At 32.6% G+C, this 20,906-nt stretch overlaps 2 protein-coding genes across 2 annotated transcripts in view; both read left to right on the top strand.

Annotated features, from left to right (window-relative positions):
* Positions 1–20,540, top strand: part of LOC143237989 (semaphorin-2A-like) — a 73,893-nt gene extending 53,353 nt beyond the window's left edge. The window contains exons 9-17 of the mRNA XM_076477838.1: positions 2,708–2,816; positions 3,396–3,456; positions 3,861–4,201; positions 5,893–6,017; positions 9,663–9,814; positions 11,272–11,318; positions 16,014–16,298; positions 18,171–18,280; positions 18,521–20,540. Coding sequence (XP_076333953.1) covers positions 2,708–2,816; positions 3,396–3,456; positions 3,861–4,201; positions 5,893–6,017; positions 9,663–9,814; positions 11,272–11,318; positions 16,014–16,298; positions 18,171–18,280; positions 18,521–18,577 — 1,287 coding nt within the window. The 3' untranslated portion in view covers positions 18,578–20,540. The remainder of the gene's footprint in view (positions 1–2,707; positions 2,817–3,395; positions 3,457–3,860; positions 4,202–5,892; positions 6,018–9,662; positions 9,815–11,271; positions 11,319–16,013; positions 16,299–18,170; positions 18,281–18,520) is intronic.
* Positions 1–20,906, top strand: part of DCP2 (decapping mRNA 2) — a 215,505-nt gene that overhangs the window by 106,654 nt on the left and 87,945 nt on the right. The window lies entirely within an intron of this gene.

Consider the following 20,906-nt stretch of genomic DNA (forward strand, 5'->3'; position numbering starts at 1 on the left):
AAGAAAGAGGAATCTGACCGGAAGCTGACCACATGTTTGGAAGGGGTTGTGTAACTGAGTGTCGGAATGCAGAGAGCGGTGTTAGATGTTTGAATATATAATTTTATTTATTTTATAAATACAGGTATAAAGGCGTCCCTTTATATTGGTTTATTTTGGGTTTAAGTTGTATAAGTAAGGCTTCTTTAATTTTGCGTTTGTTTATGTTTGTTTCTTTATTTAGTATTTGAGTGTTTTCTATGGTTATGTTGTGTTTATTTAACGTGCAGTGTTCGAAAATGTGTGAAGGTGGCTTTTTATGTTCTTTGAATCTGGTTTCCATTTTACTACTTGTTTCTTCAATATAGAAGTCGTGGCAGTTATCACATTGTATTTTATAAATAATGTTGGTGTTGTGTTTGTCAGTGTAGTTTTTACATAGTATAGACCTTAGTTTTGTGCCTCGTTTTTGAATAAATTTAGTATTAACTGGAATGCCATATTTTGTTACTAGTTTTTGCCAAATGTTGGATATTTGTCTGCTGGTGTGAGGAATATATGGTATGCAGCAGTATATGGTTTCGTGACTTTTTGATTCGTGAGATATATTTACATTTGTTGGTTGATTTTGCTTTCTGTCTAGGTGTGTGCGAATAATGTTTTCTACGGTTTGTGGAGGAAACTTATTGATGTTGATGAAGTATTCTTTTATTTTGTCTAATTCATCGTTAATTTTATCTGGTGAGCATAGTTTTATGGCTGTGTTTATTTGGTTTCTTAGTATGTTGAGTTTTTGTTTTGTTTCATGTGCTGAGTCCCAAGGAATGTATAGTCCAGTATGGGTGTTTTTTCGGTGGATTTCTGTTTTGAATTGTGTGTCGGTTCTTGTAATTTTGAGGTTAATTAAAGAAGCAACATTAAAGAAGCCTTACTTATACAACAACTTAAACCCAAAATAAACCAATATAAAGGAACGCCTTTATACCTATATTAAATACAATAAAATAAAATTATATATTCAAACATCTAGCACCGCCCTCTACATTCCGACACTCAGTTACACAACCCCTTCCAAACATGTGGTCAGCTTCCGGTCAGTTACCTCTTTCTTTATTTGTGAATCTGACGATGACCGAAGAAGGTCGAAACGTTGTTCGCTCTTCTATGTAAAATATTTTCTCAACCCAAACGAGCCGTTTTTAGATATAAATTTCTCTACAAGTGGGATTTCTCGATATCACAGATTATTAGATGTCCAGTTTTTACTTGTTAGCTGTAGTGTAAGGTGTCCAGTTTATACCTGTTAAACTGCACAAGAGTTTTTGCTTCTTGAACACTGTTGGGTGTTCCTTATATAACAACTAGAATCTGTCAATGCTTGCTGACTACTGTTGGACACTGCAACGTGATGCACCGGACATTGAATACAAACGAAAATCAGGAGCAAAACATTTTTAATTATGTTGAACTTAACAGCATATTATAAATATATGCGCAATTAAATACATTATTGCCAGTAAACAGTTAACTGTCTATTTCACAGAGTTCCTACATGAAGAAGCAAAACCAAAACTATATTTGTACATACCCACCAGGTACCTGCCACAATCAGCAAAAACTTTTCAAAAAGCAAAACAACGAGTTTTGTGCATGTAGATACCAAAGTGCTAGCTGATTACCTTCCTCTTTATTACTTGTTCAAAATGTAGATACCAGGGTGCCAGCTAAATACCTTCCTCTTCATTACTTGTTCAAAATGTAGATACCAGGGTGCTAGCTGATTACCTTCCTCTTCGTTACTTGTTCAAAATGTAGATACCAGGGTGCTAGCTGATTACCTTCCTCTTCATTACTTGTTGAAAATGTAGATACCAAGGCGCTAGCTGATCACCTTCCTCTTCGTTACTTGTTCAAAATGTAGATACCAAGGCGCTAGCTGATTACCTTCCTCTTCGTTACTTGTTCAAAATGTAGATACCAAGGCGCTAGCTGATTACCTTCCTCTTCGTTACTTGTTCAAAATGCAGATACCAGGGTGCTAGCTGATTACCTTCCTCTTCATTACTTGTTCAAAATGTAGATACAAGGGTGTTAGCCGATTACATTCCTCTTCATTACTTGTTCAAAATGTAGATACCAGGGTGATAGCTGATTATTTTTCTCTTCGTTACTTGTTCAAAATGTAGATATAAGTACAAGTTTTGCCTTAAATATCAAATACAGTTGAAACACTCGTGGCTGTATTCAGTTATTTATTTACACAGTATGTCTTAAAATGTCTTATATGAAATGTTATTAGTTCTAACTGTGAAACTGTGTCAAATTTTACCTTATAAAATAATATTATGCGTTCTGCCACACCTTATTTCAAATGTCTTTTGTTTCTAACCGTGAAACTGTGAGAAGTTTTATCCTATTAAATAATATTATTGGTCCTGCCACACCTTATGTCAAATATCTTTAGTTTCTAACCGTGAAACTGTGACAAATTTTATCCTATTAAATAATATTATTGGTCCTGCCACACCTTATGTCAAATGTATTTAGTTTCTAACTGTGAAACTGTAACAAGTTTTACACTATTAAATAATATTATTGGCACCGCCACACCTTATGTCAAATTTATTTAGTTTCTAACTGTGAAACTGTAACAAGTTTTACACTATTAAATAATATTATTATTATACATATTATTATTAAACAACGTTTTTGGTTCTTGATGTTTCAGAGAGATACAGGGGGGAAGAATATTCTGAGTAATAACTGGGCATCGTTTCTGAAGTCTCGTTTAAACTGTTCGATACCAGGAGAATTTCCATTTTATTTCGATGAGATACGTAAGTGTATCGGTTCGTGATTTAATATCCAGATTCGCTTATAACAGAAAAATTGTGAATAGAAACATGTAGATGAACAGTGACATCACAATAGATAGTTGATGAGATTTGTAAAGATAAAAGTGAGTGGTATTTATAATTAATAAATCATTAATGCCATGGAAGGATGAGTTGAATTATTAATAAATGCATAACGCAGTTTTAATGACGTTTAAACGACACAGGTGATAAATTAAACTAAATATGTTTTGCCCATATTTATAGTTCGTAAAAGATAAGACAATCGTAGCTAACATTGTGAACTTATGAAACCTTAATATTTATTCCAATCTACTTTTCTTGATTATACTGCCGTCAGAAATACACTTCAGCAGACAGTGTATTAAACAGCCTGTTTGATTTCATATTCGAAACCACATCTCTTCATTAGCCTGGTTTCACAGAAATGCTAATTTACGTCATTATCCTAAGGACAAATTATAATTAGAATCTTTCGCTAGGTGGAGTCATTTAACGAGTTTTTTTTATTTTATTATATCTTAACAACCTGTAGCCAATACTTCGTTCATTTCTTTACAGAGAATGTGTACAAAGTTCCAGATGATGACCGTAGATTTTATGCAGTCTTTAGAACATCGGTGTAAGTTCGTGAGACAAACATTATTACATTTTACTTTTGATACTGATATAATGTGTGGGTATTATTTGTTACTGAACTATACTTTGTGTACTTAACGCTACCATTCGATGATGAAACAGTGTTTTAATTTCTTACTTAATGTTGGAATATTGGATATCACTGAAATATTATACGTTTTAAGCTATTGTTTTACCAGAGGTAAAATTAGATTTAATGTCGTGATATTACTTACAGACCTAAATTAATTTAGGTTACTATATAGTGAAGTTAAACAGACTCAAAATCTCATATATGTAGAAATAAAACAGCTGTGTGCGTCTGCTTTTTAAATATATTTTTTTTTATATTTAAAACTGTAGCCTTAGAAATATTTCTCAGGACCTGAGTGTTGACATTTGTTTTAGAAATGGCCTGATGGGATCAGCCATCTGTAGCTTCAGTCTGGAATCCATCCAGAAAGTCTTTAATGGAAAGTTCAAGGAACAGGTCACGTCCTCCTCGGCATGGCTGCCCGTACTGACCAGTAAGGTTCCAGAGCCACGTCCAGGGCTTTGCGTCAACGACACTGAGACACTTCCAGACTCTGTGTTGACTTTCATCCAGGGCCATCCTCTCATGGACTCTGCTGTTGCGCATGACAACGGGAAACCGGTATTCTATAAACGCGACGTCATTCTGACAAGTATAGTGGTGGATATATTAGAAGTTGATGGAGTCGTTTATACTGTTTATTATGCAGGCTCTAGTAAGTATCACACCTATATATTGGTGGTATATCTGCAGCAAAATTACGTGATGAAATCAGCCATGGAGAACTGATATAACCAACTAAGCTGCTGAATGTAGCTTCAAGATAAGAACAAAACACTTCTTGAGAAAATGATTTCCCATTATTGAAGAAGAACATACATTTTACTAAAACAACCTTACATAGGTACACACAAAGTTCAGTTTTTATGTATAACGAATCAGTCTGTTCTGGTATTAAAATGGTATTAGAAACTATAACATTACTGGTGACTATGTGTTCAATACATTTTACTAAAACAACCTTACATAGGTACACACAAAGTTCAGTTTTTATGTATAACGAGTCAGTCTGTTCTGGTATTAAAATGGTATTAGAAACTATAACATTACTGGTGACTATGTGTTCAACACATTTTACTAAAACAACCTTACATAGGTACACACAAAGTTCAGTTTTTATGTATGACGAGTCAGTCTGTTCTGGTATTAAAATGGTATTAGAAACTATAACATTACTGGTGACTATGTGTTCAATACATTTTACTAAAACAACCTTACATAGGTACACACAAAGTTCAGTTTTTATGTATGACGAATCAGTCTGTTCTGGTATTAAAATGGTATTAGAAACTATAACATTAGTGGTGACTGTGTGTTCAACACATTTTACTAAAACAACCTTACATAGGTACACACAAAGTTCAGTTTTTATGTATGACGAGTCAGTCTGTTCTGGTATTAAAATGGTATTAGAAACTATAACATTAGTGGTGACTGTGTGTTCAACACATTTTACTAAAACAACCTTACATAGGTACACACAAAGTTCAGTTTTTATGTATGACGAGTCAGTCTGTTCTGGTATTAAAATGGTATTAGAAACTATAACATTACTGGTGACTATGTGTTCAATACATTTCACTAAAACAACCTTACATAGGTACACACAAAGTTCAGTTTTTATGTATGACGAGTCAGTCTGTTCTGGTATTAAAATGGTATTAGAAACTATAACATTACTGGTGACTGTGTGTTCAACACATTTCACTAAAACAACCTTACATAGGTACACACAAAGTTCAGTTTTTATGTATGACGAGTCAGTCTGTTCTGGTATTAAAATGGTATTAGAAACTATAACATTAGTGGTGACTGTGTGTTCAACACATTTTACTAAAACAACCTTACATAGGTACACACAAAGTTCAGTTTTTATGTATAACGAATCAGTCTGTTCTGGTATTAAAATGGTATTAGAAACTATAACATTACTGGTGACTATGTGTTCAATACATTTTACTCTCATCTTTCTGCTCTATACAGTGAAAATATTTCCCGTCTTATAGTATTCTATACAGTTAAGTTATAAAGTAAAATATTATTATATTTTGAGACTGGCGAAAGCCTCATTTCAAATTTTATTACCCATCATTAAACGTTGTTTTTATTTCTATAAACATATATGTTATTAAATATTTACACAAGAACATATTGCAGTATCTAAAGTAGAATGTAGAATATATTATCACATCTAATTTTATGTGAATTGAATATGTGTTATTTTCTACAAGTTTATTGTTGAAGTATCTGAACATTGTATTAAAAGTTTGTTCCTGCTTTTTCCTTCTCTGATATTTTTACAATAATTTGTGTTATTTTGAATATATTATTTTGTATGAATTGTAGCAGAAGGCTTGGTTTACAAGGTTGTAGAATGGTACGATAGGACTGGAGCAGCAAATTCAAGCTTGATTGACGTGTTCGAAGCTACAACACCAGAACCCATACAAGCCATGGAGATATCTAGCAAGGTAAGCCTACTCAGTAAGTACAGGTAACCCTGTGGTTGTATATCCTTATCATAACTATCTCTGATGTTCAGCAAATAACATTTTTAATTCGTTTTCAACCATGTCTTAGAAAACAACTAAACAGTAATAGTTTTTCATCACATAGCAGTGACGGCACCAGGATATTTTCGTTGGGGGGGGGCTGAGGTAAACTGTGAATATGAAGTATATATGGTAGATTATTATAATGTAAATACCAAGGTACATTTCAGAAAGGTGTGCTATTTTGAACTGCGTTTTCAATGTAGTTTTCATTGGAAACTCATTATCTGATTAATAATTCATTATTACAAATTAGAAATAATCTGTTTATGAAAATATGCGTATATAATAATAATATAGAAAATCAAAATTAGCTTAGATTGAACATTTAATATACTATTAAGAGTAAAGCTAGAAATCAAAAGAAATGTAACATAAAGACATAGTTTATATAGCAGAAACGAATTATCCCATGTGAAGTTAATACACTCTGAGGAAAAGTAAAGTCACTATTAGGCTAACTATCTTTCATCGTGTTGTGTTTGTAGTCAATATTACTTCAAAACAATGCGCCTGTTCTGGTGATTGGCAGCAAATGTGTCTATAACAGTATCAGTATCGAGTTGTTTTGCCCTCCTGGAGTTTACTGATATGACAGCAAGGTTGCTGGTGTGGTTGTTACTACTGGTGTTGCACAAATATGTCTTGAGAAGCTTCAGACATGATAAACTTCTCTCACAGGCAGCTGAAGTGACAGGCAGGGCCACAGCGATGCATACAAGTTTGTGGAGATCCATGAAGGCATCCTTGTATGGCTCCAGCATGGTTGCAAGCTCCAATGGTGCAGATACTTCCTGCCCCTTGTCTTTCTTCCTGGCAATCAGCCGGTTCAACTGGTGGACCTCCACTGCGAGGTCATCCTCTGCCACACCATAGTTTGCTGCCATTTTTAAGAGTGCTTGCTTGTCCAGAAATGTTGAGTGTTTGGGGTTCAATGGAGTTGCACCCATCAGAACACTGCAGACATCAGAGGAGAATCTTCTATTCAGCTCGTTGAGCATCCTGTCTATGATGGCAAAGAAGGTGTGTCTCCTGGCATCCAGAACATATCCGTGAAATACTGTTAGAGAAAATGTTTATCTTTAACCATATAGCACAAGTACTTAATTACAGAGTAGTGATAATGTAAAATTACAAACACAACTTTGATAAGGCATGTTGTAAAACTGTGAACAGCTAATGGGAGTGAGCGGGGGTGGCGTGCGACTGGCATCTAGAGCTCGATCGGCCTGAGCCGATCGTTAGCCATACGCAGAGCGTACACCATGGTCAGCGGCTCGGTGATCATATGCTTAAGGCGTTCGAGGCGGGAATCACGCGCTCGAAGAAAGCAAACCCACGGCCTGGATACTGAATGGTCATAGTAGCACCAAAACAAAATGTCTAAATTTCAGTTGACCTTCACAGAAAGGCTGGTTTCTTCACATTATTCATACAGGTCAAACTGTGATTGTGATATTGCTCTTATTATCATAAGTGTGACAAGCACCTGTTACAATAATGTAACTACTATATTACATTAAATTAGGCACTTCTAAATAGTCCAATGACAATTTTAAAATTCATTCTAGAATTGTTTAGAAATATTATTTGTCAGTTAACATGTAAGGTTATTATCTAATCATAAGTATAACATTAATGGGATTGTAAGTCACAATTTTAAGTGTATGCCACAATCATCAGTACAATTTTGGTTGGCTGATACACAATGCAAAATGATCTCACAGAGGACACAACACCAGCTAAATGTTTCGTAGTTTAGACCTATACACAATACACTTATACATGCATGCTATATCTTACTTTTCAATAAAAGATAAATGAAATTAATAGGTAAATACCTGTGAAACCTTTGGTTTATCAAGTAAAATCCCTGATGATCTGTTGTAACTTGAAATCAACCTGGTTGTCTAATCTTCGTCAAAGCTTAAGATAGAATGGTATTACACAGGGAGTAGCAATACAACACATGAGTTTCAGTGCATTCAGTACGTTGCTATGGGACGCATGACACATACTTCCGTCTTGATGAAGACGTTGAGTTCTACAGATCTATGTCTCTTTGATGTTAATTGTTAAGCAACAACGACAATTGTGTTTTCCATATTTTATGAATATATGTAGGTAACAATATTGGGGAGCTGAGGGGGAGCTTGGCTCATTTGGAGGGGCTCAAGTCCCCAAGCCTCCCCTTGGCGCCGCCACTGTCACGTAGATTTCGTTTAAGTTAATTAATCGTAGCCTGTACAGCTTGACATAAACTCATAAATCATAAGCCTAGAATCTTTAAATGTTAACTTCATTTATTATTGAAATATAAACTAGTTAAAATTTACATTAAGGAACGTTGGAAATATGTAAGAAAACTGATATAGTCTCATAAATCTTAAGCCTAAAATCTTTAGACGTTAACTTCATTTATTATTGAAATGTAAACTTGTTAAAATTTATATTAAGGTACGTTGAAAATATGTAAGAAAACTGTTATAGTCTCATAAATTTTAAACCTCAAATCTTTAGACGTTAACTTCATTTATTATTGAAATGTAAACTTGTTAAACTTTATATTAAGGTACGTTGAAAATACGTAAGAAAACTGTTATAGTCTCATAAATTTTAAACCTAAAATCTTTAGACGTTAACTTCATTTATTATTGAAATGTAAACCAGTTAAATTTTAAGCTACGTAGAAAATATATGGGTTGTTAAGATCCATTTTTTAAATCTGTACCATGTTAAACTTAAAGCACGTGGACACAATAGAAATAAACTGGAAATCGTCTCTCGGTATTTCCAAGAAAGGTGTTCGATATCATGATCTCGTGATGTATACACCCTTGTGCAAATTAATTGAAACAAATGGTCATTTTACAATATTTTCAACATGGCATTTTCAATTAATGATATTCTGAAAAGTAAAGGCAGTCATATCATGTATTAATTTGTGAGTAATTTTTGGATTCTCAGAAATAAAACGCAAAAAATTGAAAAAATCGTAATTTTCCCTCTTGTTTCAATTAATTTGCAGAAGGGTGTAAGTGGGTCATGGTTAATAATATTAACAGTGATTAACCACATTCTTGATAATACAAGTTACCTTTATTAAAATAGAAATACAGGTTTTGTAAAATACATATTTTCTGTGGGGGGACAACATAAAACGAAGCTTTGATGAATATACTGTTGTTTGTTTTGTTGCTTGTTCTTAATTTTGAACTAATTTTTTAACTAATAGTATGATTCACCTTCACATTATTTCACCTTCACATTTTAAGGACGAGCATGCTTGTAGGGGGTTTCGATCCCGTGACACATGGATTGTGAGTGTACGACCTAACTACCAGGCTGTGAACAAACTGATAATTTGATAGTTGTGAGATTCACGTGAATTTAATAAGGATATACTTTCATCTAGTTTGATAAAGAATTGTAATACACGAAACCCGTTCATTCTCTCACAAACATGACGACATCGTGGCTACTTTTGTTCTTAATTCTACCCTGTTAAATGTTATGTGAACGAAATAGTTGTACGTTGTAACTTTTTAAAGTTATCAATTTTAGCATAAATCCTTGTACGTAACATCAGACAGTGGCGTCCGCCAGTTCCATCTAGTGATGTGCAAGAGACGCTATGGAAGTTGTATACGTTGTACTCGAGACCCATACTGTGGTTGGGACAAGAAACTCGGCGAGTGCCGGTCCTACGTAAGAGGGTAGGTCTTATCTGTTTGTACGGTTCTTTTTTCACAATGTAAATAGTTAGTTGATGTTTGTGAAGTTAAATAGTTAACGGGTTCTGTATAGATTTGTGGGGTTCAATAATTAGAATGTACACTACAGGTTTGAGAGATTAAATAATTAACATTTACATTAGAGTTTTTATCTAACTTTTTGAAATTAAAATGACAAGTAACTGTGGCTTCTTTTATCAAATACTCCTGTAGGAAGAAACTTTGTAAATTATGTATATTTATATAAGTTACACACATACACAGAGAGTTGAGTGCATTATGTTAAAATGGGTTTAATTATGAAAATTCAGAAGTTACTTGACAACCACATTCGATATAAAGTACTGGTGGAATGACTTGTATCATAACTACATTTTCACTTTGTTCTGCGTTTTGTATGTTATGTGATGCTGATGGAAACTGGATGTAACAGTCCTCTCTGATATTGAAATGATAAGAAAAAAGTGTTCAGATAGAGGATTCAGAATTTCCAAGGTGAGGATATCCTTTGTTCTTATTGGCTCTGGTAAAAAAGGAAATGTGGATCAATTTGGGGTACTAGGACTATCAAGAAAGAGATCTTCAAAAAGATGTAATAAAGATGCCATCAAGCAAACTATATCACATTGTAACAAGTGAGAATCCAAAAACAAATAGGTTTCCTTGGTCCGATACAAAAGTACGCAACATAATCAAGAAGGATCTTTGTTTTAAAATGAAGCCGGTAGGGTATTGGTTCACTAAGATACTAGCCGTGCCAAGCTATAAACTACCGTATACCTCAAGCAGCTGGAAAGAAAAAGAAATAATCGTGTTATTTCGTATGAAGATATACCGACCAAGTCAGTGGGTGCAACATATATGTTGTTTTATGTGATTCAACTGTAGAAAAAAATCTTGGGCGAAGAGAAAAATAAACTGGGTGATGTATGAAAGCTTTTGAGAAGTGGTGTGCTTTATACATTACAGCCTTATAATGAAGTTTATTCCTGAAAATGAAATACGCTACAGGTCTATTTTCAATTTGCAAAATCGCTGAAAAGATCATGACAGGACGTGACGACATGGACTGTAATGATGTGGTGAGTCTCGAAATTCGTTTTAAATAAAATAAGGTACTCAACTTCTCGATAAATCTAGCTTCATTATATTAACAAAGTGCAACAAAAAATACACCCGTTAGACGTATATCTAAATGTGTACTCATTTATGTGTCTATGAATGTCTGTTTCAATTAATATACTCTAGGTTTCTCAGTGTCATCATTCCATGCTACAGTGTAGGTTACGTTAATTTTGTACCACAGTGTAGGTTACGTTAATGTTGTATTACAGCATAGGTTACGCTAATTTTGTAGTACAGTGTGTGTAATGTTAGTTTTGTACTACACTGTAAGTTACGTTAATTTTCTACTACAATTTATACTATGTAAATTTCAGGCTTTATCAAGATGTTACCAGAGTCACACCTGAGATGTGTAAAAACTGTAAGTAACATTTATGATATTGAGTCAAAACTTCCTTAAACTTCGTAATAGAACATTTTATTAGAATTGACTAATTGTAAATAGACAGAGTTGCTATGACTTAACAAGTAGGTCAGTTATATCATATTCTAGTAGCTGTCACAAAACGTGCAGATCAGTCATATGAAATTCTAGTAGCTGTCACCCAACAAGTAGATCAGTTATATGATATTCTGGTAGCTGTAACCCAACAAGTAGATCAGTTATATGATATTCTAGTAGCTTTCACTCAACAAGTAGATCAGTTATATGAAATTCTAGTAGCTGTCACCCAACAAGTAGATCAGTTATATGATATTCTAGTAGCTGTAACCCAACAAGTAGATCAGTTATATGATATTCTAGTAGCTTTCACTCAACAAGTAGATCAGTTATATGATATTATACTATCTCATACTCAACATGTAGATCAGTTATATGATATTCTGGTAGCTGTCACCCAACATGTAGATCAGTTATATGATATTCTGGAAGCTGTCACTCAACATGTAGATCAGTTATATGATATTGTACTAGCTGTCACTCAACAAGTAGATCAGTTATATGATATTCTAGTAGCTGTCACTCAACAAGTAGATCAGTTATATGATATTCTAGTAGCTGTCACTCAACAAGTAGATCAGTTATATGATATTGTACTAGCTGTCACTCAACAAGTAGATCAGTTATATGATATTATACTATCTCTTACTCAACATGTAGATCAGTTATATGATATTCTGGTAGCTGTCACTCAACAAGTAGATCAGTTATATGATATTCTAGTAGCTGTAACCCAACAAGTAGATCAGTTATATGATATTCTAGTAGCTGTCACTCAACAAGTAGATCAGTTATATGATATTGTACTAGCTGTCATTCAACAAGTAGATCAGTTATATGATATTATACTATCTCTTACTCAACATGTAGATCAGTTATATGATATTATACTATCTCTTACTCAACATGTAGATCAGTTATATGATATTCTGGTAGCTGTCACCCAACATGTAGATCAGTTATATGATATTCTGGAAGCTGTCACTCAACAAGTAGATCAGTTATATGATATTGTACTAGCTGTCACTCAACAAGTAGATCAGTTATATGATATTCTAGTAGCTGTCACTCAACAAGTAGATCAGTTATATGATATTCTAGTAGCTGTCACTCAACATGTAGATCAGTTATATGATATTGTTCTAGCTGTCACTCAACAAGTAGATCAGTTATATGATATTCTAGTAGCTGTCACTCAACAAGTAGATCAGTTGTATGATATTCTAGTAGCTGTCACTCAACAAGTAGATCAGTTATATGATATTGTACTAGCTGTCACTCAACATGTAGATGAGTTATATGATATTCTAGTAGCTGTCACTCAACAAGTAGATCAGTTATATGATATTCTAGTAGCTGTCACTCAACAAGTAGATCAGTTATATGATATTGTACTAGCTGTCACTCAACAAGTAGATCAGTTATATGATATTATACTATCTCTTACTCAACATGTAGATCAGTTATATGATATTCTGGTAGCTGTCACCCAACATGTAGATCAGTTATATGATATTCTGGTAGCTGTCACCCAACATGTAGATTAGTTATATGATATTCTAGTAGCTGTCACACAACATGTAGATCAGTTATATGATATTCTGGTAGCTGTCACTCAACAAGTAGATCAGTTATATGATATTCTAGTAGCTGTAACCCAACAAGTAGATCAGTTAGTTATATGATATTCTAGTAGCTGTCACTCAACAAGTAGATCAGTTATGTGATATTGTACTAGCTGTCACTCAACAAGTAGATCAGTTATATGATATTCTAGTAGCTGTAACCCAACAAGTAGATCAGTTATATGATATTCTAGTAGCTTTCACTCAACAAGTAGATCAGTTATATGATATTATACTATCTCATACTCAACATGTAGATCAGTTATATGATATTCTGGTAGCTGTCACCCAACATGTAGATCAGTTATATGATATTCTGGAAGCTGTCACTCAACATGTAGATCAGTTATATGATATTGTACTAGCTGTCACTCAACAAGTAGATCAGTTATATGATATTCTAGTAGCTGTCACTCAACAAGTAGATCAGTTATATGATATTGTACTAGCTGTCACTCAACAAGTAGATCAGTTATATGATATTATACTATCTCTTACTCAACATGTAGATCAGTTATATGATATTCTGGTAGCTGTCACTCAACAAGTAGATCAGTTATATGATATTCTAGTAGCTGTAACCCAACAAGTAGATCAGTTATATGATATTCTAGTAGCTGTCACTCAACAAGTAGATCAGTTATATGATATTGTACTAGCTGTCATTCAACAAGTAGATCAGTTATATGATATTATACTATCTCTTACTCAACATGTAGATCAGTTATATGATACTATACTATCTCTTACTCAACATGTAGATCAGTTATATGATATTCTGGTAGCTGTCACCCAACATGTAGATCAGTTATATGATATTCTGGAAGCTGTCACTCAACAAGTAGATCAGTTATATGATATTATACTATCTCATACTCAACATGTAGATCAGTTATATGATATTCTAGTAGCTGTCACTCAACAAGTAGATCAGTTATATGATATTCTAGTAGCTGTCACTCAACATGTAGATCAGTTATATGATATTGTTCTAGCTGTCACTCAACAAGTAGATCAGTTATATGATATTCTAGTAGCTGTCACTCAACAAGTAGATCAGTTGTATGATATTCTAGTAGCTGTCACTCAACAAGTAGATCAGTTATATGATATTGTACTAGCTGTCACTCAACATGTAGATGAGTTATATGATATTCTAGTAGCTGTCACTCAACAAGTAGATCAGTTATATGATATTCTAGTAGCTGTCACTCAACAAGTAGATCAGTTATATGATATTGTACTAGCTGTCACTCAACAAGTAGATCAGTTATATGATATTATACTATCTCTTACTCAACATGTAGATCAGTTATATGATATTCTGGTAGCTGTCACCCAACATGTAGATCAGTTATATGATATTCTGGTAGCTGTCACCCAACATGTAGATTAGTTATATGATATTCTAGTAGCTGTCACACAACATGTAGATCAGTTATATGATATTCTGGTAGCTGTCACTCAACAAGTAGATCAGTTATATGATATTCTAGTAGCTGTAACCCAACAAGTAGATCAGTTAGTTATATGATATTCTAGTAGCTGTCACTCAACAAGTAGATCAGTTATGTGATATTGTACTAGCTGTCACTCAACAAGTAGATCAGTTATATGATATTGTACTAGCTGTCTCTCAACAAGTAGATCAGTTATATGATATTGTACTAGCTGTCACTCAACATGTAGATCATGTTTTAATAGTGAATTTAAAAAACAGTTTCCTCCAAATTAAAAAAAGTCATATTTTTACTGAAATTCCTTTAATTTCTCCTAAAGTTTTGGAAAAACTAGTTATTCATTATATTTTGACAAAAAGACATGCTTAAGCTACGTTTTCCAAAATGAATATATTTTCACCAAAACTATATTTATTTATTCCATAATTTGTTATCAGAATTTAGGCTAGCTTAGATTTTCCTTTGTTTCTCAAGATATTGTAAAGGAAGTAACATCTTTAGAAAACTGTTTAAAAACTTACTGCAACTAAGAGGCCTTGAAGTCTTCTTACCAAATACACAATAACTTTTGGACAGGTTTAGGTTTGGGTTAGCGGAAGTTCTTTTTTTTTGTTTCTGAAGTGCCTTTAAGTATTTCATTAATGAAATATAGATTCAGTATTGAGTTTTCCTTCGTAATATACACTATCCAATATTTCTTTATTAATATTATGTTAAATGAAAGTGAACTTGTAATTATTACTGTCATGTAGACAATATGGTTTTAAAGAATTTCAAAGTAAATTGAATTTCATGTTGACAATATGATTTAAAAAAAAAATCAAAGTAAATAGAACATCATATTTGTAACATGATTTTAAAGAATTTCAAAGTGAATTGAATGATATTTGTATTGAATGATATTTGTCCTGAATGATATTTCTATTGAATGATATTTGTACTGAATGATATTTCTATTGAATGATATTTGTCCTGAATGATATTTGTACTGAATGATATTTCTATTGAATGATATTTGTCCTGAATGATATTTCTATTGAATGATATTTGTACTGAATGATATTTCTATTGAATGATATTTGTATTGAATGATATTTGTCCTGAATGATATTTCTATTGAATGATATTTGTACTGAATGATATTTCTATTGAATGATATTTGTCCTGAATGATATTTGTACTGAATGATATTTCTATTGAATGATATTTGTCCTGAATGATATTTCTATTGAATGATATTTCTATTGAATGATATTTCTATTGAATGATATTTGTATTGAATGATATTTGTATTAAATGATATTTGTATTGAATGATATTTGTATTAAATGATATTTGTATTGAATAATATTTGTACTGAATGATATTTGTATTAAATGATATTTGTATTGAATAATATTTGTACTGAATGATATTTGTAATGAATGATATTTGTATTGAATGATATTTGTACAGATACAGTGCTTAATTGTTTGTTTCTTTTGTATCAGTGGAAAGAGAAAGATGTTATGTGTCTTTTCTATGGTCAGCAGGTCAGAAAAATAAAATTATACATGTTTACTGGGGTCAGAGCCTCCATCTAGACTGTACATTACACCCTCACGTTGTTGGTGGACCAGACATGAGGTCAGTAAAGTGGACCCATTATAGTCATGAGAAGGGTCCTCGATCAGTTAAACCTCATCAAGATAAGTACGTCCTCACCTCAGACCATGGGCTTGTCATCATTGCAGTGACCAGTCATGATAGTGGACAGTATGAGTGTAAACTTGGGAATGACACATTGTGTAATTACAATGTGACCATAGATTCGAGTAAGTTTGGTCTTAATTTAGACATGTTGGTGGATTTTATAATGATAACTAAATGAAGATATAGTTAGAAGATTCTTTAGCCTTGCCATCATTTCATGTCTACAGTGACTAATACTGATCAAAACTTTGAACAAAAGTATCATTTATAGCCTTCTCGAAAAGTCTTTAATTTCTTCTATATTCTGTGACAGAGTGATATAGTTGTTGTCTTGAAAGAAACATTTTATATAGAACTCTGACATTAGTCAAGTTTTTCTATGAGCTGCCATAAAGGGATAGAAAATACTTTCCATTAAATAATAATAAATAAATCTTTTGAACAAATAAATTGTACAAAAATAACCTTATTTATATAATACCATGTAGATACGCATGATAATATTAATTGAATATAACTTAAAAAGTTTGCAACAGCATTAATTATGTATTTGAAGCAACTTAAATTCAAATGTCACAACATCTGTCCTTAAAAATCATAATAGTCCAGTTTCTGTAACATCTGTGTTTAGAACTGTTAATAATCCAGTTTCTGTAACATTTGTGTTTCGAACTGTTAATAGTCCAGTTTCTGTAACATCTGTATTTAGAACTGTTAATAGTCCAGTTTCTGTAACATGTGTTTAGAACTGTTACTAGTCCAGTTTCTGTAACATCTGTGTTTAGAATTGTTAATAGTCCAGTTTCTGTAACATTTGTGTTTAGAACTGTTAATAGTCCAGTTTCTGTAACATCTGTATTTAGAACTGTTAATAGTCTAGATTCTGTAACATCTTATTTAGAACTGTTAATAGTCCAGTTTCTGTAACATCTGCATTTAGAATTGTTAATAGTCCAGTTTCTGTAACATCTGTATTTAGAATTGTTAATAGTCCAGTTTCTGTAACATCTGTATTTAGAATTGTTAATAGTCTAAATTCTGTAACATCTGTACTTAGAATTGTTAATAGTCCAGTTTCTGTAACATCTGTATTTAGAATTGTTAATAGTCTAAATTCTGTAACATTTGTGTTTAGATTTGTTAATAGTCCAGTTTCTGTAACATCTGTATTCAGAAATGTTAATAGTCTAAATTCTGTAACATCTTATTTAGAACTGTTAATAGTCCAGCTTCTGTAACATCTGTTTTTAGAACTGTTAATAGTCCAGTTTCTGTATCATCTCTATTTAGAATTGTTAATAGTCCAGCTTCTGTAACATCTGATTTAGAACTCTTAATAGTCTAGTTTCTGTAACATCTGTATTTAGAACTGTTAATAGTCCAGTTTCTGTAACATCTTATTTAGAACTGTTAATAGTCCAGCTTCTGTTACATCTGATTTAGAACTCTTAACAGTCCAGTTTCTGTAACATTTGTATTTAGAACTATTAATAGTCTAGTTTCTGTAACATCTGTATTTAGAACTGTTAATAGTCCAGATTCTGTAACATCTGTATTTACAACTGTTAATAGTCTAGTTTCTGTAACATCTGTATTTAGAACTGTTGATAGTCTAGTTTCTGTAACAACTGTATTTAGAACTGTTAATAGCCTAGTTTCTGTAACATCTTTATCAGAACTGTTAATAGTCTCGTTTCTGTAAAATGTGTGTTCAGAACTGTTAATAGTCTAGTTTCTGTAACATCTGTATTTAGAACTGTTAATAATCCAGTATCTGTAACATTTGTGTTTAGAAATGTGAATAGTCCAGTTTCTGTAACATCTGTGTTTAGAACTGTTAATAGTCTAGTTTCTGTAACATCTGTATTTAGAACTGTTAATAATCCAGTATCTGTAACATTTGTGTTTAGAAATGTGAATAGTCCAGTTTCTGTAACATCTGTGTTTAGAACTGTAAATAGTTTAGTTTCTGTAACATCTATTTTTTTTAACAGAGACCTGTAATACACCTTCAGAAAATGATTACAAGAAAGTATACATTGACTGGTGTCATGAATTTGAAAAGTACAAACTGGCCATGAAAACCTGGCAGAGGAAACAAGCTGTGAGTGTTTATGTTTGTAAACTTTGTTCAGTATATAAAATACAGACTTATGTTTTCAATTAACATTATTATGAACTCTCAATAGTTGGAATGTAATTCTGTTCCATTGTAGTTTATTACAATATTATCAACTCTCAACAATTAGAATGTCAGTAATTCTGTTCCACAGCAGTGGTTACTACATTGTTATCTTATTTTGGGAGATGGTTGTGATAGAATTTTGGACAATGTTTTTTTCAGAATTGTCAAGGATCTCATCCAAATGATGGCAGACATGAAGGTCACCCAACTGTATAAGAGAAGATGGTATGATACTTATTAGGATGACCTGACCTTATATAACAGCTACAGTCACTACTGTATATGCTAAGATAAGTGTTATTTCTTCTCTGAAAATCCTCAAGTACCGTACAATTTTGTAGTATTTTGTTACGAAGGAAAAGCTATCATGTTTAGTGTTGTGATCAAAGAAACACTTAATATCTGAGATTAAGGTTTTCAGTTAAAGAAGCTTTCGGTGATTTAATTTTTTTTTTCCATATTTCCCGATTTTTCCGACTGCTCCACTGTTTGTTGGTAAACAGATGTTGCCATGGTTTCAAGCATATTTTTCTGAACAGAGATGGTCAGTTTATATGTACTAATAAAATGACGTACGCTGACTGGAAGATTAAGTGGTGTGTAAACCTAATTTTCAACACACAGACCACTGTGTTCGTGGAGAGCATAGTTCTTTTGTATCACCACAGTTCACTGTTCTTTATCAGTCTGTTTCTTTGGTATTCTTGTATCTACAGTCCAACACGCACGCAAACATGATCGGATATGGGTAACAGTCTTTTAAAAAACAACAAGGACTTGCTCTGGACTTCTGATAATTTTTGGCCCATTTAATGTTGCTGAATTAAAACAGAAACAAAAGTCAGTGTTTTGCATAATCTTCTCAGTGGAACTAATTAGGTTTATTTTGATAAACTACCCACTGTTTACAGTGATAAAATAAACAGAATCAGAATCAATATGTTCCTGACCTCACCACAAAGTTTGGAATATCATAAGACACTGGTTGTAAATAATTTACCCATGTAGGTACAGCAGTATGTGACTTATTAGGAGAACTAGGGCACAGTTACAAGATCAAGTGACTCAGTAGCAGGAGAAGATAGTTACATGAACATGATGATGTGTCTACAGGTTTCTGTTTGATCTACAGCAGAAACAGATTTATAAAGAGTAAAAAAATTAAACACAAGTGAATAGAACTAAAATGTTGAGATGTTACATAAAATGTTATGATACAGAACATTAACTGCAGGAAGACACGATACACAGAACAGGACAAGGGTGAGAACTGAACAAAGGCTTAGAAATAAAAAACCAGGAGACACTTGAGAGGAAAAATTGATATATCTGAGAAAAGAATCACGGGAAATGTGAGTTGGAAAAAACTCGAGAAACAGTTTACCTGGACAACTTAAACTGTCAAACACAACTAGAGAAAACTTAAAAATGAAAAACATCGACATGCTTGATTCAGCAAGTCCGTGTAGGACACGTGCAAGTAACACACTAAACAAAAAAAAAAAAGATACGAGAGTTGACGTTGTAAGTGTGATATGGAAAAATGTGAAAGCTGACTTTTCGACTCAGAAGATTGATGACCTTTTGAATAAGAATGCAGTAAGATAATTATCGTGATGACCTTTGACCCTGAAGAAAGTTAATAATCAATGATAATAATGACCTATGGATCTAAAAGACAGTAAGTCAGTAATTATGGTGCTGACCTATTCACCCAAAAGACAATAACCCAAAATGCGGTAATATAGAACTATATGCCACTCATTACTGTGTTTGCTGGAAGTTGGTTAAACACTGTGTGAAATTTGAATAAAAAAATGTACACTTTAAAAGTTACGTGCAATTTGAAAATGGGATAAGTAAAAGTCTTAGCATTATAGAAATGAAGCTATTTGGAATCTGTAGTTATTTGATTAGATTAAACTTAAACTATGTCATACAGTTATTGTAAATATAAATATTCAAACTTTCAATTGTAGATTCTACAAGATGATGTAATAATACACAGATACTTGGTAAATCATACCACTGCATAGTTAGAGAAGTGTTGTCTCTCTTTCATATAGAAAAATGTTCCTCCCCAGGCTTATAAAAACATGTTTCAGTCTCATTGGGTAATGTTTTTATCCCGTTCAGTAAATTATTCAATATTTTATTATATTTATCTGTTTCCAGTATAGTTACTGTGTATAATAAATCATTTCTTTAAAAATATTTTTTTAACTTGAACGTTGTACTGTCATATTTGGGAACTGTTGCAACGTGATCAGTGACAGGTTGACAAAAACAACACGTTTCCTTCTTATAGAAGTATTGTAGTTTTAGACCCCGTTTTCTCTTTTTATTGTGTATACTAGCTTAACTGTTTCTTACACTAAAGATAAACTAAATAATTGATTAGTAAGACGACTGGAATTTTAAACTTTATTTTGCTAAATATAAATGATGCTAAATCACGCCATTGCAGTGTATTCTAGGCGGTTTTCCAGTAAAGTGATGAAACAAAAAAGCTGTTGGTATTTTGTGACGAAGATTGGGATAAGTT

Source organism: Tachypleus tridentatus, chromosome 2, assembly GCF_004210375.1.
Source record: "Tachypleus tridentatus isolate NWPU-2018 chromosome 2, ASM421037v1, whole genome shotgun sequence".
In the NCBI taxonomy this organism is placed as follows: domain Eukaryota; kingdom Metazoa; phylum Arthropoda; class Merostomata; order Xiphosura; family Limulidae; genus Tachypleus; species Tachypleus tridentatus.